Below are 14632 nucleotides of genomic sequence, written 5' to 3' on the forward strand. Positions count from 1 at the left end.
CATCCTTCCACAGGTTTTTTAATCTTGAACGGCATAGAACCCACTTTCTTCGTGTCCAGAATAACCTTAAACGTGCACCAATAATTCCCTTGGATGACAATCGTCGAGAAAAAAAACCCACTGGGGAGAGTTTATCATAATGGTTCAGCAAAAGAAGATGGTTAATCATCATACTTTCAACTGAAGGATGAGTTTCTGCTTTATGACTTGTGTCCAGTGGTAGAACGTAGAAACTAACTTGTGCTTTAATGATTAAAATATTTAGCTTTTTGAACCACTTTCAGCACTTCACGAAGTGTCCGAAGTGAGTTATCGAGTGGTATTTGATTTTTTATATTAAGAGATCCACAAAACGCAAAACTAAACTAAACGTTCGATAATTTATGATCTTCGCTTCCAAAACTTTCCAAACGGTCGCACAAGACGGAACACCAATTTTGTTGGAGAGTTGCTGCTTTTTTGCTTCGATTCAAGAATGTTTAATGAATGGTGAACTAATGGTGCAATTGCTACCTCCCGCCAGCCACCAGCCCTTCTCCAACCCGATGCCATAACCCACATAAAACACAACCCACAACCGCAGAACCCATTCGTTTTCGCCCGGGAGAAAACTTAACTAAAAAGCACGCTGACAGCTGCGCTGGACGGCTTTCTCATTAGAGTGCGGATAGCACACGGGGGACCATTTTGACGAGAGCGGCGGACACGAAAGAGCGCAAGAGCAACCACATCGACCGTAAAGAGTGATGATAAATTCTCACCAAACGAAATCATTATTCAAGATGAAAATGACAAAATGCCTACTCGGGCTACGGGTGCAGGGGTGGTTTGGGCGACCCCAAAAAAGCTTGATCTTGTGGGAAAACGTTTCATTATCATACAATTTTCTTTTCCTCTACTCTCTCCTTGGTCAACGATTTTTTTTTTGTGTTCTCGTTCTTTTCTTGCTTAGATTCCATTTTCTATCACCTTAAAGCATCCTTTCGAGTATTTTACTCAATTGTCTTTGGAATGGAAATATTAGCAATAAATTTGAATTCTCTAAATTGAGGGAAACTTGATAAACAAAACATATCAACAATTTAAGTTCTTTTAGTCGGTCCAATATTTAGCCCCAATTGATCCCCATCACTACCGTTAACAACATTTGGCTTCGCTGATGGTTTCGTGAAATGTAACCAATATGTTGTTATTTTCTTCAATTCATTAACCACCATTGATGGCTTGCGGAGTAAAACGCACCACGTAAACGAAAGCAAACGTCTGCCCAGCGTGCAGTTGCGTCCTCCCTTTTCTGATAGCTCCAAGGGGAGAATACCGATCGTCCTACCGCGCCATCCCATTGGATTTTATTGAACACAACCAAACGATTCCTGCAGCGAGAGACGGAAATCCTAGCATCACTACTACTATTCCCATCCATTCGGACAACCATCGACCTCAACCACGCCCGGCAATCTTTCCCAAAGTGGTTTTATTTGTCTCATTTCCAGCTTTTCATTAGCAGCAGGATCGGTTGACCAGTGTACCATTCCGATGTCCGTGCCGAGTCTGTGCGGTACTGGGCGTCTCCATTGAGAACCTTCTTCACGCTTGTGTTGTATATTTTTCTTTCTATGCTTCGTTCTACTCCTTGCATAGATTTAACTTTTTCGTGCTCTGAAACTGACATCTTCAGATGAGTTGTCTTGTTTTGCCGGGACTAGGCCATCATTAAATGAGGGTGACTGGTGCCGGAAAACTAAGTAAGCGACATTTATACGTAAAAACTCTCGCTTTCCCTTAAAAACACAGGAACTGATAAGTTCGATCACAATGAATCAAAGAAAATGAATACAGCTGTTGAAAAGGAAAAACGTGAGCGTTTAAAATAGCGTGGGAACCATGTAAAAGTTTAACAGTGCAAAATTATCCTCAGCACTTTCTTCTGGTTCTGAATGGTGTTAGTGTCCTATAATATAAACCGGTTCGGGTAAGTGCAGATCATGATTCTAATTGAAAAACAAATGAAAAATGACAATTAAAGGTAATATTTTAGACCCAGCAAGCGTTCAGCAAGAACTTACGGTCAGTTAAAATTAAACAGCCTACAGTTCAAAAATACATTGAAATTACAAATAAAATAAAATCTAATTCACAGAACCGACATTTTTTTCCGATCAGTATGCGTTGAGTTTTCCGCCCAAAGGACAAAGGCCCGCTATGAAACGCTGTTAATAGTCATGATACTGCGAACGATGATGGGAATGATGATGAAAATGATTGTAGAACGGTTTCTGCAGTGCGCGTTCCAATCAAACAAAGGAGAACCATTGGCTTCTGTTGAGCGGAAGTTACATCGTTACGGTATAATCTGGTCGAGATTTCGAGCTTCTTCTTTGATTTTTAGTTGCTTTTTAATTCAGCTAAAGGATATTGGAGTTTCTGATTTTTTTTCGACATGGTGTTACTCAGACCGCTCGAGCGAAAATGATCATTCACGGACGAACGACGTTAAGTCAAAAGATGGAAGAACTATTTCTGGTTTGGAAATTCGCTGGCGAATGAGTTCGTTCGAAAACCAACCATAGTAGGCAAAACTATCAACCTTTTTGTAAAGTGAGTTTATTACGTTAAGTCTTATGAGCAACATGAGAACCAGTGTTCCACGATAAGTGTTCAATCAAAGAATACTAAAGAACCACAGACTTTAATTATGAAACATAACAACCTTAAAAGCGAAGAACACAATTGTTTTAGAAAACCCCTAGTCCGTTCAATAATGGAATGATATATTTAAAAGTTAGATTCTCATTAGATTAAATATATTTTGTACACTGCTAAAATGCTGCTATACCATGTTGGATTAAATATACTATCAAATCAATATTTTGTTTAAAATCAACCAAAATAAAACCAAACGGGAAACATCAACAAGTAGTTTAAACGACTGCCCGAAAAATACTGCTTTGGGAAGCAAAAGTATCGAACGCGAAAGCCCGAAACGGAAAAAAACTACCGACCGTTAGAATAAATGAGTCTGTATAAATTGAATGACAAGTGTTTCCGATCACAGGCGATTTTTTCGATGAATGCGGATGGGAATACAGAATTACATTTACCGTGATTGTAAAAAAATATCGATAAGAAAAGATACTCCTCTACTGTGACACTATTTTCTTATGCTCAATGTCCTTTGTATAATGATGTTCTAATAGTTTACGTTCATGCTTCATTTAGAACTCAACAGCTCAGAACAAATTACTGGAAACAAGTAGAATTAATTTGTTGGGGATATTGTATAATTGAGCGTAACAAAAATGGATCCAAACCAAGAAAAAAGTGATACTGCAAACAGGATTTTTGTTAGCCATTCTTCTTGAACGAACAACTGCTGGCAAAACTCATTTTAAAAGCGTAGCTCTTTAAAATGCAGTGAATCCCTTGGAGAAAGGATAGCGGATGTGGGATTTTACCAGTAAATAATTGGAATCGGCTAAACTTCAGCGATTAGCACTTTCTAATGTATACCTCTTATACAGATCCGGTCTTCGTTTCCTTCACGAAGGTTAGGGCATTGAATCAACAAGTTCAGCTTCACTTGTGTGTTTATTCAAAACGGAAATACAGCACCGATTTGAGCACACACTCTCATGCATAAACTGCTATGTCGCAACTGCTAAGTGACCTTCGCCTTTATTCTAGTCTTGTGCAACTATGTACGGAGTCCTGAGTATGTCTGAAAAGCCTGAGTATGTTGTTGAAAAATGTATCCAACATCGCTTTAAATTCGTATCAACATCGGTTTTGGAACAATTGCTGTGTTCAGAATTCCTTAATCAAGTTATTAAAATCGCAATCACTGCATTTATATCGTTAAGGCAGCAAATTAAATGTTTTTATTATAATTACATTATTACCTGTTAAGATCTCCCTGTTATCCATTTTTCCTTTCAAAACTCAATAACGGACTCGAGATTCCTTCATGTTCATCCAATGGATAATATTTAAACACCCTTTTTGTAAATGCAACCTATTGACTTGGAGCTTTTTGGAAAGCCACAAGGGAGATAAATTTGGCTTCTACTATCCTTAGGAAACATAAACTTTCTAAAAGTATGAACTCCATTTTACTTGAGCCTCGAAGGGAAGTCGGGTCCACTGAAGATCCTTCAAGAGTCCTACACAACAACGATAAAGTTTTAACCTTAGGCTTCCAGAAAAGGTGAACATAATTGCCACCAAACCAAAAACAGTGGTACCGTCTGCTTTCTAACAGCGTTAGTTTTTAAAAATGTGCATGAAACTTTATAAATTAAGCGCGCGTCTAGAGACTCGAGGTTCAAAAGGACTGCAATGGGATATTACTGGCACAGAAAAAGTTTTCAACATTGATTTTATTCGCTGCACACCTTGCTCTACAAAGCACACTTGCCACAACGTCCCCCGTTCCTCCTGGTACCGCCATTGTCAGATTGCGGCAATCGAGTGGGGAATTGGTCTCTACACCTTCCAGTGGAGCACTGTTCCAGCGCCACAACATGTCTGGCGACAACTGTACCGAACGACTTAAGGCTGCTCCCTCGGGGCTTGCAGCTATTTGCCAAGTGTTGGCTCGGCAGTAATTTCACCGGCAACTCAGGTGACTCGGGAGAACACACAAATCCGACAATCTGGTCACCTAGGTCAATGGAGAGATTCCGAATTTCATAAGGCACCGCAAACAAATTAAGAAAAGAAAAAACCCTCGACTTCGTCAGTTGGTGGCTATGCATAATTTGTTAATCGTTAGTTTTTCTCCACCAGTACAAGTTGCTGTGTTGGTGACTTTGTGTCGCACAAAACACATACGCGACTGAGTAGTTATGAGGCAGCATTCACCAAATGCCACGGATCGAGAACTCAGGTCCAAATTGCTTTCCATCTTTCCATGCCATTGTTTATGGGATACCGTTTACGAAAACGAAAATGAAAATTGTATGCTCCAACAGGTAGAAGCAGTGGAATCGAGCCACATTTAAGAATAACACATAAAAAATGTATGTTTTGGGTAAATCATTTGCTGAAGGGTTTCAATTAATTCCACCACTCAAACAATTTTGGAGAGTATTCAAATATTTAAATAAGTTGCAAATTGTATGCTACACGAAGGATCTCTATTCATGTTTTTTATCTCAATAACTGAAATACTTAAAGTAAACTCTGTAATTAACCAAAAGAATAATTTGGGTCAAAAACTATTTCAATCCATACTGTATCATCACATGTTCACAAAAGTATTTTTACTACATTAAACCACATCGAGTTATCGTCGGGAACCTCAACCATTTGATACTCAGTCAACAAACATGGTTTCATTGCATCGCTCAAACCCAGTCTTATCGGATTTAAAAGCTCGGCAACAGTCAACCCTTCGACACACAACACCGTGAGTCAATATTGTGCAAGGATTTGAATATCGTTAAGTCATCTCGTTGGAATTTCCGATGCAATCCAAAACACGAGTATGGAAAGTGAACGGCTTCAGCTTTAAATGCGAAACACTTGAACTGGCAAAACACAGGATGTTCCCTTGGAAACGGTAAAAGAGCCGCAAGTAATCGATAATGGGTTGCGCACGAGCTACTCGAAGTGGGGCAAATATAAGGGCAACCACTAGATTCGAACGGTTTTACCCGTGCTTGAAGAATGGGCGTAACTTTCCATCCATCCTCTACGCTACATTCGTTCGAACCCATTTCCTGTCGAGAACAAGGAGGTAAACTTCAGAAAACATACTTTAATGCTTAAAAATCCTAACAGGTACGATGCAGTCGGGAAACCGGTAACAGCAGGAAGACTTAAGGTACCGGAAATCTTACCCTAGGAGAGCACTCCCTAGAAGCTCCACTCATTCTAGTTTCCCAGCATGCAGCGGACAATGGTGAAATCTTCATCGTTAACCTCGTTGTAGGTTCGAGTGAAGTAGCAGGGTCTTTGACTGAAGTTCGATCGTAGCCATGATGTTATTTTCCGAAAGAATTCCGGTAGCTTACTATCACAAGCCAGTCTCAGAAGTATGATGGAGTGAAACGTAAACGATGAGACTTTAAGCTTTCCTGGTGTTTGCATTTATATTCTTTTTTAACTACTTTTAAGCTAGTAGAAGATATTTTTTCAATTGCATGTTCCAATTTTTTGGGAAAATGTGTGTGAATGTTGATGTGAGACTGAAACCCCTAATTGGAAATTCATGAAATCAGATATCAGCTTCGTATTGTATGTCATCAATAAAAGAGAAAGCAATACAGCGTGATTTTTCTAATACGTTTTCTCCATCCAGTTTATCTATCTTCCAGCTCCTGCGGTAAACATATGACAAGGAAATCGTGAATGATAAAAATCAAATGGATCAAAATATGCCAACAGGTATGTATTGAATTTCCGTCCCGTTTGTACTATCAATATCCGACCCACAGAAGGTTTTTTTTGTTGGGTTGCGAATACCCATGGGTTTGATGGGTCACATACACCTCCTATGGGTCTTTTGTGTCGATCAAAAGATTAAAATAGATTTAACTCGCCTATGTTAGCTTCAACTAGCATAGAAAATGTTCTGGAATATGCAAATCAACATTTCCTTAACCATTTTTGAACAAATTGGTTAAAAGTAATCTTTGGGTTAATAGCATGGAGAGGTAGACAAGAAATAAACTAAGCCAAATAAAGAATTACCAATCGAATGGGGGTTTTAACGTAAACTTTGTCAATAGAGGTTGGGTGTTTCATCAACATCAGCTCGCAAAAATCTAAATATTATGGAAACAACAACCGATAAACCTTAAAACAATGAACTGAAGTAGAAAATGCAAAATAGTTGTTGAATTCCGATGATCGAATCCACTAGCATGTTTCGCCTTTTTCTGACTTCTATTGAAATAATTGGATTGAAATTCCAATGTAGTGTCTAACATTTTCAGTTATATCCTTCTGAGAAAACCATTTTCTCTCCTTACCACGCACTTCATCTTTTATCTTCCTCTTTCCCAATCTTCTTGATATGACGGCTGTGTCAATGCGGTACACGATTTTCTCACTTCTTAAATTGTTGGTCAATTGCAAATAGAGTAAAATTGTCTATGAGAATAACCACTTTGAGTGTCGTATTTATTTTTTGCCATCTTCTTGCGAACATACACTTCTCGAATACATAGAACACGAACCACTTCAATTTAAACGCTTCAACTTCGATTTGCACAATAATGGCAATTTCATGACGAGTTGATTGCGAAATCTTTAAGTTTCTTGGATGAACATCGATGCAGAATACTGTTATCAGTAGAAACTGACGGGGATATCAAAATCCGATAAAAATTGGAGCAACGACTCAAAGTCCATGAGGCATTTCCACTTCACAATTAGGTTTAAGAAAAACCAAAACTCTGCCTAAAACCAACACTAGAATAATAATTCTACGAAAAAATTATTACAATGATGATTACACGCACAAAACTTTGATAAATATCGATAAAAGATTATCCACAACTTGTTCCAACACATACTTCTAAATTGTTGATAGTCCAGGTAACAAACGTAGGAACGGTAGTAAGTCGAAAACAAAACAAACAATTGTCACTCACAGTACGGTCACCAACGCGCGAATAACCCTGGATATATTTTGCGTACGCTCACATTCGACCGGCATCCAGCCGACCGGTAGTTTCGATACGATGGATCGGTAGACAACCGCTCGACAACTGTCAGCCGAACGGAAGCAGACGGCGAACTAACCGAACCCAACGAATTATTCTCCGGTCTGTGCGAGGAACGCTGATGGAAATAGGAACGCGCCGAAACGCACACAGTTTTAGCGTAAAAGTGCCAGACACGTAACCGGTTCGGGCAAGGTTCCAGATTTTACCCGAGAATGAGATAGAGCGAGGAAAAGCGAAACAAATGTAATACCATCCGGATGAAATGGGGGCGCCTGGTCTTTGGAAAGCGACACAGTCTCCAACCAGCAGCAGAGGACGCCCCGACAGTTTGCAGCTGCAGCAGTAGCTCAATAATTTTGTCTGGTCTCTCTGCTTCCTAGGTTAGTTCTCTCCGGTAAAATAAGGCTCCCAAATAGCCAGGAATGCTCCAATTTACAAACCGGCATTACAGAATCAAGAGAGCAAAATGAGAGAACGGAGATGATATTAAAGTATCGTTTTGTTTACGTGAAAAACGAAATATATTGAGCTGGGTAGGGTTGATCAGCATGTTTGCTCTATATCAACGCATAAGCAAAAACGAAAACGTGTACAGTCGATTGCATATTTTTTAAATTTATTGTTTTTTATTACATGAAGTCACAAAACTAGCGAACATTTTGATTATATCGGGGACAAGAGAATCTTTCTTTCATTTGATTAATTTATTCGTATAAGAGATCAATGTCCCTGTTTGAGCTTTCACAGTCAATTTAAATAGTTAAAACATCAAAATTGGTACCAATTGGTGTTAAGTTTAATTTAATGATACACTTTTCATGTATGTAGTTTTATGCTAATTGGACAAGCATCTTCTACTTGGTAGTTTTCTCAAGATGGATTGGTTGTATTTTCTTTTATTCCAATGCTATCTTCTTTCTCTTACATAAGTTTGTTGCTTTTGATTTATTTAGACGACCCATTTATTGTTTTCACTTTGAATTTATGCTTATGAGCTATATCTTCTTCAAAGAATGTTTGTGCCAAGAATGTTTGGCTAGGCATGAGGAAAAAACAGTGCATAGATGTGTATCAAATTAAATTAAACGTTTTTTCTACTCTGCCTAACTGTTTGTCCATGATAGAATCGATAATCGAATGAACAGTTAACTATTATTATTTGTGATCAACCACAAACTAAACAATACGGATTGTTTCACCAAACGCTTCCTTCGAAGTTTTAAACTCAACTACAAAAAAGTAAACATTCACTCAATTCAACTCTAAAAAAATCAATAAATATAGTGAACTAGCTGACCCGTTTGATGTTGTTAAAAATTGGTTTAACGGTCACATTATATTTCTTAAGTACATTTTACAATTTCATTGTATTTACCCTTTTTACGTCGTAATAAGCTTATAGTGAGGCTGCTAATGATTATCATCCTTATTTTGTTATTAATCAAGCAGACCAATTGAATGAACGATGTTTTGTGCACGCTTGGTAAGCCATGTATGACGTACATATGAGTTTTCTAAATTGGGTTTCTATTAGAGCTTTTTAAGAATCTGCTAAGGTGTATTGCCGATGTCTAATAACTGTTTGGAAAAAGTAGAAGCTGATGGATCCTGTAGCATTTGGACGTGCCTGTTTATGCTTAGCTAAAGTTTTTCAAAATTGCTCCATAACACCGATGAGTAAGGCAAGTTCAGGTGATCTTATCAGCATAGGTGAATCGTGGCACTACGGGAAGAGTTTGCCTGAAATCACCTGAGAGGAGAAACACAGTACAGTTGGTCCCCGCAGTACGCGAATGTTTGGGACCAAACGCAATAGCGTATATCGAATTTTCGCGTATTGCGGATTCCTCTGCCATATCGTTTATACTTCATTTTGAAGAGTTGACACTGAGAGGGAACCGCTTATTTAACTTATCTTCCAAATCACTAATAAATGTTCCATTTTTTCTATTCCAGTGCATATTAAAAACTTCATTCTACCTAAACAAAGTAAAATTGACTAATCAGAAGTCGAGCAACCCTATGAGCTGTCAGTTGTAAAAAATCGCGTATTGCTAATTCGCGTATATCGAGTATAGCGTACTGCAGGGACCTACTGTATTACTGGAACAATCTTTATTACACTTCACGTCTTTGAGTGTTCTGTACAGCGCCTCAAGAGAATGCTTCTTTGCCATGGTGCATTCTTCCCAGAAAATTATTTTTCACTGTTCCATGACCTAGGCCATGAGTGATTGATTTTTGATGTTTCATACGGCTTTTGGGTTCCTATTGATGTTTAGAAGTAGCCTAAATGATGAATGGGTCGTTCTACCTCCATTTTCAACTACAATTCCAGATGAAGCAACTGGTATTGCAATGTCATTGTTTGCTCGTATTTTGGAAAGCAAGAGCGATATGAGAAATGTTTTGCCAGTTCGGACTGGGGCATCCAAAAAAAGATACCACTTTGTCCCGTTGATACTGCCATGATAATGCGTTCGTAAACATATGCTTGTTCATCAGTCAACATTGATACGTTGTGAGAAACGATATCCAACATGACTGCAATATTATGCTGCAGTTCACGACTTATTTCAGTGTCCATCAAATTAGACGCACTTCGATTCGGCGAACCTAAAACATAATAATAACTTAGCGGTAAATTTTTAATTACCATGCAAAGATCCTCGATACTAATCATAGCTTGTCGGACTAAATTCAGCGACATTAATGTTTGAACACACGTTTTGTTGTATCATGACTATGCGCCGCATTTTGTCCTGGTAACAGTAAAACTTACGCCACGTTGGATTGCATGTAAACGTGACGAATAAGCATGCTCGTCCCTATTCGCGAGTTCATAGCCTCGCTGTAGTAACTATACTGAAATTCGTTTTCATAACACTGGTAAATGAGAAGGTTTTCTCACTGCTCTAAGCAACCATAATTTGAACACATATTCTACTACCACCAATTAACAACATTAGTTATTATTACCAAAAATTAACAAAGATTTTACTATCGTCACTTATATGAAACGACTTGTTTGAATTAAATTCACCACTTTTGTATTAAACTCACCACCACAGTATGTCAAAAGGCATGTTGCTGTGTCCGTTTATACTTGTTGTAGTTCACTTTATGTGTCATTGCTGAATGTAAACAAAACAAATAAACCAATGTATGACGATAGAAAATTGTAATTAATTAAAAAAGTATAAAATTTTCAGATATGAGACATAGTTAAAAACCTATTCTCATACCTAAGGAATGTGTGTGCAAAGTTTGAGTTTAAATGGTTCAGTCGTTTAGGAGGAGTTTGAACACTAACACCGTGACACAAGAATTTTATAGATACAGGTGAACGTCGATTATCCGGGGTTGTCGGGACCGAGAGGTCCCCGGATAACCGAATTCCACGGATAATCGAACATATACTAAAATCCGTTTATAATACCTGGTTTGAGTCTCGGCTAGTTCACTTTTGACCAGTTCCAGTTAGTTGCTTAATCATAAAAAATGTTTGAATTATTTTCCTATGGTATTTTTATTGCTATTTTCGATCAGAGAAAATTTATTTGACACATTATTGCTACAAAATGTTATGAACCAACCTAATATTCATGGAAACATTTAAGCCCGGTTGTGCAGTTGTCAGTTGCAAGACCCCCGGATAATCCGCCCCCCGGTTAATCCGGCCCCGGATAATCGACGTCCGACTGTATAGATAGTAGAAATTTATCATTATCACTCTTCTCTTTCTTCTTTGCATAACACGACCGTCTTCGATAACCCCTGTCAGTTAAAGGCTTACAAGACTCTATGTGTACGTGGATAGTCAGCTCTCTCGTACAGGGGAAGTCCCGGTCTAAATTGAGATTCAAACCCTGGCAGTGAAGTAAATGTTTCGGAGTTCGTGGGCCGATTTTATAATCGACGTAACTGCTTAAACTTAAAAAGAATAAAAAAACAAATTTTTGAAAAAATATCAATCAAATCTAGACCCATATAAAACACTTGCTGTTGACAAATTCAACTGTTTTTTTCTGTTTTAACTCATAAGTATTTAAGCATTTTCAAAACACGTTACAAAAGGCAAAACATCAGTTCTGGAAGTACAAAAAAAATGGTACTTGAGGAAACCGTGACAGTCGGTGTAACCGGTTAGAAAATCGGTGCTCGAGTGCTGGAATGCTCTCTTGACACCGTAGGTTTGAATTCCTACCGAGACCGGCCCTCTGTACGAGAGGACATATACAAACGCAAAAAGTTTAGTATGACATTTAAAAGGAGTTTTGTCCAATGACGGTTGTTTTGGTACCGAAAAATAAGATTTGTGTTAAACTTTTAAATCCTCCAAAGGTTCTCTTTTACTGAATTGGGAAACGAACGTGAAAGCCGTGGAAAGCTTTTACTTTCGGAAATGCACTGCCCAGTCCGTGTGACCGAGCCAATAAGCTAGTTTAATGTAAATATTTTCAGGGACAAAGATATGACGTTTTATTTATTTGGCATCACTCACAGTTCAAACAACATACAATCTGTTAAAGGTTTTAGAAGTGGATGTATAAGTATTATTATGTTGGGATGCGAGTCCCCAAACGTTGTCTTCAATCCAGCCGATGTAATGGGAAACCTTGACGTATACTGCTCTCGCCTTACCAACACCGCACCCACCGAGACCCGTCGATGTAACCCCGACAACATGGAACGTGCAGGTGGTTGGATTGGTCACCGTCTGCAGCGGACCGCCAGAGTCTCCGATGCATGTATCTCGACCCCTCGTATTGCTGCCAACACACAGTTGACCGTCGGTTATTCCAAGGCCAAAGCGCGACGAAAACCTGTACCTGGAATAACAATCCTGTACCGGGAACTCTTCCAACACTACCTTCATCATTTGCGTAGTGCGTTCCCCTTGCGTTTCATTCTTGCCAAATCCGGTCGCAATGTACTTGGAGGTGTTGCGAATCTCCGAGTCCCAAAGACAGGCCGGGCGGATATTTGCATCTAAAAACACTCGCTGTTCCAGCTTCACTAGTGCAATATCGTGGTAGACTTTCGTGTAGCGGTGGTCGGGATGCCTCAAAAACCCTTCAATGGCAACCTCGTGGCCGGCGTCCTTTAAGATGTCGTATACCCCAAGTCTAACAACTGATGGGTATTCCGTAGCAAAGCAATGAGCAGCGGTCAGCACATGTTGATCACTGATAAGCGTTCCACCACACTTATACTCATATTTAGCACCGTTCTTGCTGTAGCCCAGCAAGGCATGATGCGGGAACTCGCCGTTTTGAGCAGGTTTACCACCAGCGATAAGTTCTACGACGTTCTTACAACGGTGAGACGTTACATCAATTGGTGGAGCATGCATTGGTAGTGGAAGAATATAACTTCGCAAAGCAGTTAATTGCTGGTACTCTTTGCACTCTAAAAGTAAAGAAATCCATCTTACCAACTATACATCATTCACTGATATCAAAAACCCAAAGAGCACACTTACTTTCCTCTGCGATCCTTTCACCTAAAAACGAGACAATATGATGAGATTTTTAAGTGATTTTCGATTTGAATATTACGTACTGAAACAATATACCGAAAAAAGTAAGTCATTTTCAACATTGCTTACCATCGGCAATGATTTCAAAGCCGCTAAAACTCAATAACACAATCAAACCCTTCCACATCTTGTGGTGTTATCAGCAACCTTGTAAACGCCGTAATCAAGAGTTGTTTTTAGAACCAAAGCAAACTTATTCGCGTCTGAATGTGCTCCCATACGATCCTCACTTGTTGATCGCTCGCTATATACTGAATGTGGCATCAGTTTGCCATTCTGTTTTTTAAGATTGTCGAGTGAGACGTAACTGTGGGATTTTCTTCGTATGGTATTTCCCTAAAGAGATGTTCAAGAAGCAGTTTACCTACACATTTGGGTTGATCAATAGTATATAGCCTATGAGTGCGGTGTTGGTAAGTCGAGGACTTAAAGGATACTTACGAATCCTTGAAGTTTTTCTAAATAAAGCTAAATGAGCGTCTCATACCTATTGGACCATCGAAAATTTTTCAGAGACTGGTGGGTATAGCTTTTTGTAATAATATGCATGTTGAAACTTCAAAGAAAATAGATTCAAGCATTATGAGAGTGCTCCTTTAGAAAGTGTATTCAGATTTTGCAGTTTTTTATGTTTAAGTCAAAGGCAATAACTTGTTCCGACTTTAAAACAAAATTTTGATGTTCACTTTAATTTGAACAGCTTTCGAAATGGTTGGTTTACTCATTACGATGTTGTTACGATTTACGATACTTCGAACGACTCTCATTGAGTCAATAGGTACTTATTAACAAGTTTATACCGTTGATCGAGGTTGATACCGATTTGATCGTTCACTGGCAGTTTTATTTGATAATACAAAAAATATTGAAAAATTGGATTAGAAGTAAGAGGCATCCATATTTACGAGCCGCGATAAGAATATATTGCCGTCTATCTATTTGATATTTTCACACAAAGACAGATTGGATGATGTCTGTTTTTACTACCATCAATTTGTCATGGCCAGATAAAGTCAGCAATTAAACTGTCTTACTGTCAATATTTTTTATCAGTCTTTAATTGCAAGGACGAGCTTACGATCACTGACGTTAATAATAAGCAATCAAAATGCAAGAAAGTTGGTTTTCTGTAGCATAAAAGATACAGATGCCGTTATCATTCCCAACCTAGGAATTCCCAACCAATCCTTGCTCATGGCGGTGCGTACGGTTACAGTTTATAATTTTGCAAAATTATTATACTAGCCCTTACGTTAAGTGTGTATTATGTGTATCGGTATCCGTATCTGTGTGTTAGGCATGTTATGTGATAAATAATATATTTGCATTTCAGGGTATGACTCCGGTAGTTATTTGGAGGACGGTTTTTTTTTGTGTAACATTAGACATGTTTCTCTCCCGCTTCCGAAAATCGTTT

The 14632-nt window shown here is 38.6% G+C and overlaps 1 protein-coding gene across 1 annotated transcript in view; it reads right to left on the minus strand.

Moving 5' to 3' along the window:
* Positions 1 to 13342, minus strand: part of LOC131285303 (serine protease snake-like) — a 79150-nt gene extending 65808 nt beyond the window's left edge. Inside the window, exons 1-4 of the mRNA XM_058314158.1 lie at positions 13285 to 13342; positions 13159 to 13179; positions 12259 to 13085; positions 12178 to 12196 (exon numbers count right to left, since the gene is read on the minus strand). Of these exons, the coding sequence (XP_058170141.1) occupies positions 12178 to 12196; positions 12259 to 13085; positions 13159 to 13179; positions 13285 to 13342 (925 nt within the window). The remainder of the gene's footprint in view (positions 1 to 12177; positions 12197 to 12258; positions 13086 to 13158; positions 13180 to 13284) is intronic.
* Between the last annotated feature and the right edge of the window lie 1290 nt (positions 13343 to 14632).

This window comes from Anopheles ziemanni, chromosome 3, assembly GCF_943734765.1.
Source record: "Anopheles ziemanni chromosome 3, idAnoZiCoDA_A2_x.2, whole genome shotgun sequence".
Classification (NCBI taxonomy): domain Eukaryota; kingdom Metazoa; phylum Arthropoda; class Insecta; order Diptera; family Culicidae; genus Anopheles; species Anopheles ziemanni.